General features: G+C 41.5%; 1 protein-coding gene across 1 annotated transcript in view; it reads right to left on the bottom strand.

Moving 5' to 3' along the window:
- Positions 1 to 5858: 5858 nt before the first annotated feature.
- Positions 5859 to 6245, bottom strand: part of LOC107084633 (dematin-like) — a 33174-nt gene continuing 32787 nt past the window's right edge. The window contains exon 13 of the mRNA XM_015374556.1: positions 5859 to 6012. Coding sequence (XP_015230042.1) covers positions 5899 to 6012 — 114 coding nt within the window. The 3' untranslated portion in view covers positions 5859 to 5898. The remainder of the gene's footprint in view (positions 6013 to 6245) is intronic.

The raw sequence follows: 6245 nt of genomic DNA, 5'->3' as shown, positions 1-6245 counted from the left end.
GAAACGTCTTCAAACTTGGAAACAAAGTCCAGTGGATTGATTTTTGCAATATTGTTGAAATTAAACATAAAAAAAAACAATGAACTCTTGAATCAAAAGCCACTAAAGCTACTATGGTTTTCTGAACTGACTTCCATTGTTGTTCTTTTATTTACTGTTAGTTTTTTTTTAGGTTTTCACAATTAAAAATTGTTTTTCAGACCAAAAATATAAAGTTTTTTTGGGGTTGCCACAGTTGCTTCTTTAAGGTCCTACAGTCCTGATAAAGCAGAATGAAATGTACTTCCTGCTGAGGATCGTCTCCTGTGTCGATAAATTTGATCAGCGGAGCAGAAGAATCATTTACTGCTGCTTTTTTTGCTCCGTTTGTTCTCAGAAAATGATGTCATGGTGGCCTAACCTCTCACCTGTTGTTCGTCTGAGGTTTTATTCATTGAGGTGACCTTACTTCCTAAATTCCTGTTACATCATGACAAATGATGTGGATTTTATTTTCTGAAGGTTGAAGTTTCAGTTTTAGCTCCTGGATCAGAGCTGCAGTGACATCCACTGTCCAGAGGGGTCGCCAAATCCAACATACTGTGAGAAAACCAGCTGCTGAAGTTCTGATGTCACTAATCTGTCAACCAATCACAGCTCAAATTGATCGTTATTTAAAAGTAATCTGTAACCGTGTTCCTCCTGTACTAAACAGCATTGTGTAACGACTGATGGATGAAATTTACCAGGATAAAATGTCTTTTGTAGAATTTTTAAAACATATTTTCTGCAGTTTGGACTCAGGAGAAGGTTTTTGTTTGAGCAAATACTGATCTGTAAGCGGGATATTAAAGTCTGGGTGGAAAATGTTCATCTGTGAGGATTTTATTCAGTTTGACTGTGGTTGGGTCTGTGGAGTTTGGTTTCCCAAGCAGGGAGAAGATATGGTGCTGAGGGAGGTAGATGCTGCTCTAAAATCCCTGCTGGACCTTTATGCTTCAATGCTGAGATGATCAGAGCCCAAACCATGATACCACCTCCTGCCTGTCACAGAGCCTGGCTGCGAGAACTGATCCATCAGATCCACGATGGTCCAACCATGAAGCTGAGCCCAGAGAAGCTGCCTCCTCCCCTGAGGAGAACATCAGGTGCCTTCTCTGCTCAGTTGAGGCTGGATGTCGATCTGGTTCTCCAGAGTGATCCCAGGTTCTGGATGAATACCGTCAGAGGGACGTGAAACCATGGCAGCTTTAATGAAGATATGGAGTCACAGAAACATGGAGACGCTGTCCTGAAAGCTGCTAAAAATGCTCTTTATTGTAACTTCTCCATTCCTCTGTTACAGCAGCTGCATCCAGATATGAAACATCAACAGCAAACATCAGAACATCATCCAGGGTTCAGTATGTACAGCAGCAGGACGACGTCGGACGTCGGACGGTCAGAGAACCTCCACCTGAAACCATGAGTGGTGCAGGAACGCAGAGCAGACTGAGCTGATGGGAACCAAACGAGTAAAGGAGGAGATGTTTGACCAGATGTGTCTGCAGCTCCGTGCCTTCAGCTTCCTTTACACAAACCAGCTTCTGAGGCTTTTACAGCCACTTTCCAGGAATTCAAATAATTTCATTAATGAATTCCAGCATGCAAAATGTATGAAACACAAACGGTAGATTTATAGTTTACAATATTCTGACCTATTTAATATTGTCCCTTTTGGGTCTCCATACACATCAGGAGGTTACAAACATGTCTCGTCCCTCTGCTTGGTCCCTGCGTACTACCCCGGGTCCCTAACCCACCCTCTGAGAACCCTTTCCATGGACCCTCTGAACTGACTGCTCCATCCTAACATGTCAGGAGACCAGGATGGTTCATTTCACCTGGTTCTCCTGCAGCATGAATGGATCTGAAAGCTGCAGAAACATCTGGAAGCTGTGAGCTCTGAAATGTTAACGAGCATCTGAGTCGTCCTGCAGGCTTAAAGAATAAAAAAAACAACAGATTCAAACTGCTCAAAATGTACAAAAAGAGAAACGTGGAACAATCTTTGTGTCATGGGTCACAGCAAGCAGCCAATCAGAACACAGCACCGACCTGTTCAGAAAGAAACCACATGAAGAAATAAACTCAAAGTGATGGATGCTTCTCCGCTCTGCCTCGTCTCACAGCTTCCATCTTTTTTTAGAGTTTTCAGGGTTTTTTCTTTGTTTTTGTTCCACAGATACAGGAAGCAGCGGCGGCATAACGTGTCGGCGTGATTAAAGGTTTTCATTTTGATTCAATGCAGTGAGAGGGAGGGGTCTGAGTCCCTGAGCTCGGACTTAAAGGCGCTGAGAGGAAATCACAGGAGTCATTCAGAGTGATGGGGAATCATCAGGCGTCTGTGATAAAACCTAAACATGCAGTAAAATAGCAGCAGAATATGGTTCAAATTTTAACGTTTAAACCATTTTCTGCTGGTAAAAACAGCAAAGTTTCCCCAGAAACCATCGGAGCATCCTCAAACACATTTTTTAATCAAACTTAAAGTTTTCTGTTTCTTAAAGTTTCTCTCCAGGTTAGGAAGCAGGTTTAACAAACTCAAATTAAAATCTGCAACTCTAAATTAATTTAGCCTAAAGTCAGGAACTCTGAGTTTTAAGTTTCACAACAGCTGCTATGAATTCGTTTAATCAAGTCCAAGTAGAACCACTCAGAGTTTAACACGTGTGTAACGAGTACGAAAAGCCATTATCAGTGAAGCCGCCAGTCAACGTGTCACCATGACGACAGGTAATAGGAAGTGCCTATTTCAGCCCAATGGAACTAGAGATATTAATGCAGAAAAGCAAATAAAAAGGAGAAGGTTTTTAAAACACAGAGAAACAGAAATACAGCTGCAAAGGAGAAGATTGCTGCTCCAGTTAATGTGTAAAATATGGCAGGCCGTTTGACATTTATTAAAAGCACTCTCAGTGTTACATTTGTTGATCACTAAATTAAGATTCTTCCTGATAAAAATGCCATTCTTAGACTAAACTGGAATAATATAATTTATAAATTACACTTTTGTTGCAGAAACTGAATTTTAGAGAGCTAAAATACAAAAATTGTACCACTAAGAATTAGGTTTTATATACCTACAAATGTTTACAGAAACATTTTAAGTGGACATTCTGACATCTATCAGCTTGACTGAAAATGTATTTATGATATCTGAGACATTTTTTTTATAATTAAAACAATACAAATGCTGAGCAGTAATATTAGGAATATAAATATCTTAAATTAATTTATAGACATCCAGAATGTTTATTCTAGATGTGGACAATGTAATTTTGTTTGAAATGGTCATTTAGACAAAGAACAAAAATGGTTATTTTAGATATCAGGAAAACACATTCAGTAAAACTAGTACATATCAAAACGGCTTGCCATAGGAGGTTTTTACCGTGAACATATTACAGGATTATTTCTTGAATGGTAGCAGATCAATGTGTTTATTTAGGTGAAATCACCTGTGAGGAGAGGATGAAGAATAAAAACGTTCTAATATATAGAACCTGTTCATCATCTCATGGGTTCCTCCTCACCTTGATTCAGTTTTCTTTTACGTAGTAAAACGTCTCATTAGGTTGTTATGATCGAGTGAATCCTAATCCTAACATTTATTTCCCCCCATGGAATTAATTAATCTGTTTATGTGTATAATTTCAGTAGTTCTTCATGTACTGTAAATATAACTAACTAAAAAAAAAATTATCCGCATCTCGATCATATTAAACAAACCAAAAAAAAAAATCTCCTGTCACTGAGTTTAGAATCCTCTCCCTATAAATATTTAATTTTCTGTTAATTACTGCCAATAATTCTTTAATAAGATCCTCTAACGGAAATTAAATGTTTGTTTTTAAAACCCTAATGTGTCTAACAGACCTAGTGAATGATACATATATTTTTTTATGCCAAAACTATGAGAAAAATCTGACTAAATCAGGAACTAAAGCAGCCTGATTGGCTGTAAGGAGAGGAGAGACAGAGGAAACTGAGTTAACTGAGGAAATCCTGCTGACCAGGTTAGCTCTGGGAGGATGTTACCATGGCAACAGAAACAAATGTTTAATAAACTCTCTTTGTGAAACGGAAAACTCAGAGTTTCCCATATTTCAGGTTTAGAAACGTTGAGTTTTTGGTAAACCTGCTTAGTGAAACGGACCCCTGGTGAGGCTCAGAGCGCCCTCTGCAGGATTTAGCTTTAAATTCCTAGTTTGGGGAAGATATAGTCTTATTCTGATCTAATTAATAAGTTCAACTTAAATATTTTCTATTTACTGAACCAAGTTTTCTGATTTTAAGTTTTAGTTTTTGATTAAACCAAATAAAGCCTGTTTTACATGCAGAGTAATTTCATTGTATTTTATCTCCTATTGAGAGGAACTTTTATTGTTCTGCTTCCTGTCGGCCATTTTAAACCAACCGGACTCATTTGATTAATTAAATAATCAATCAAATAAGTATTGATTAAATAAATGATCCATCTGAATGAATGGAACAGCTGCTCTGCTCTAAGACTTTTAAGTCACTGCTGGATGAACTCTGTGACGAGTCGCCTATGAATCGGACCCGCTCCAGACTTGGAGCCGTGTGAGCTACAGGGAACGGACGAGTTGATGTTGGTTCTGACGCTAAAGTGCTTTAGATCCAGTTTAGGTCTAAAATCCCAGAAAAGTTCTTTTTCTTCCTGCTTGCCTCGATTCTTTTTTTTTTTTACATTTTTAGATGATTTCATAACAAACATGCCAGTTTTTTCTAAGGAGGTTAAAAAATAGCTGCACATCATTTGGTCACGAAGCAACAAGAGCTGGACTGAAGGTCACGACCTGCTGATGGAGGTCTGATCGCCGCCGACGCCTCTGTCTGTGTGTGTGCGGCAGTGGTTTCTGCTAAAAGACGAATGAAGGAAAACAAGGAGCCAAAGGTTGGATCTCAGTTTGGACTGAAGCTGAACTGGTCTGGAACCAGCAGGAGGTCTGGGTTCAGCCGGTCAGACCATGGCCGCCTGCTCTGTTCCGACCCCTGCAGGGTCTGATGCTTCATCGTCTGACCTCCTACAGAGGCGAGCGCTGCCTCTAGAACCCTGTAGAACTTTCCTGCTTCCAGAGACCCAGCTGAGAGGGAACTAAGTTGTGTTGGAGCAGGGAGACATCTAGAACCTTTAGAACATGGGAACTGGAGCCAACAGGCTGTTGTTTTCCTCTCCTAGGAGGATCTCAGAGTTCTCCTTCTTCCTCTGGCTGGTGACCAGAACAGTTCAGAGTAAAGCTGTGACATCATCTCTGAGGCGGATGAAGGTTCTAGATGGTTCCTCCATGGAAGCGTTCCTCTCTGGTTCTACCCATGTGAATAGTTCTGGTCTGTCTGCAGATTAATCAGCTTCAGCCCAACAAGCAGCTCCTTGTTTTTCTTCTCCAGCGCTGGAAAACAAACGCTGTCATTGTGACATCATCGCTGGCTAAGCCAATAGGAGGGGCTCTGTTAGAGACCACCCACATCTAGTTGCTGTGGAAACTGAGCCGGGTCAGTGGGAATGTTGAGGGGAGGCAGGGGGGGCTGGAAGAACATCCCATATCATTACACGCCCACCACACCAGAGCCCGCCCCGCCCCGCCCCGCGCTGTGGAGCCGTTTGCTGTGCGCTCGCTCTAGTTTAGTGAAGCTGGTGTTCCGCAGCTCTAGAAGGTAGAGCTGGTGACGTCAATGTGTGCAGCAGAACTCTAAGCCCGCTCCGTGTTTCTCTGCAAACCCAAAGGCCGTCTGAGACGACAACCACAAACCGAAGAGTCCACGGCGGCGCCGCCGTCTCAGGATCACATTCACAGTTCGATTGGCTTTCCGCTGGAGGAGCAGGGGCTTCTGGGACGTGAAGTCCCAGGGGGGTCAGAAGAGACAAAATCTCTTCTTCAGCTCATTCCTCTTCCACATGGAGAGGCGGTCAAATTCCTCGATGGGCATCCCAAAGACGCTGAGGAACTCCTCCTGGGAGAGATGTCTCTGCAGACAGGAGACAAACGACAGAACAGTCAGTAACCAATGACGACGACCAATAAACCAAACAGATAACTATGGAGAACAACTGATTAAACCCATCTCAGATAATAAAGAAAAAAATCTTGGTGTTGTTTTTGATCAGGACCTGTCATTTAAATCCCAGATCAAATTCTTTCATCTGAGGAATATTGCAAAAATGAGCAATCTCCTGTCCAGGGGTGATGCTGAGAAACTAG

This window comes from Cyprinodon variegatus, unplaced genomic scaffold, assembly GCF_000732505.1.
Source record: "Cyprinodon variegatus isolate N-32 unplaced genomic scaffold, C_variegatus-1.0 Scaffold105, whole genome shotgun sequence".
NCBI classification, from domain to species: Eukaryota; Metazoa; Chordata; class Actinopteri; order Cyprinodontiformes; family Cyprinodontidae; genus Cyprinodon; species Cyprinodon variegatus.
The sequence above is the reverse complement of the archived record's forward strand: the minus strand, read 5'-3'. Positions and strand labels throughout refer to the sequence as shown.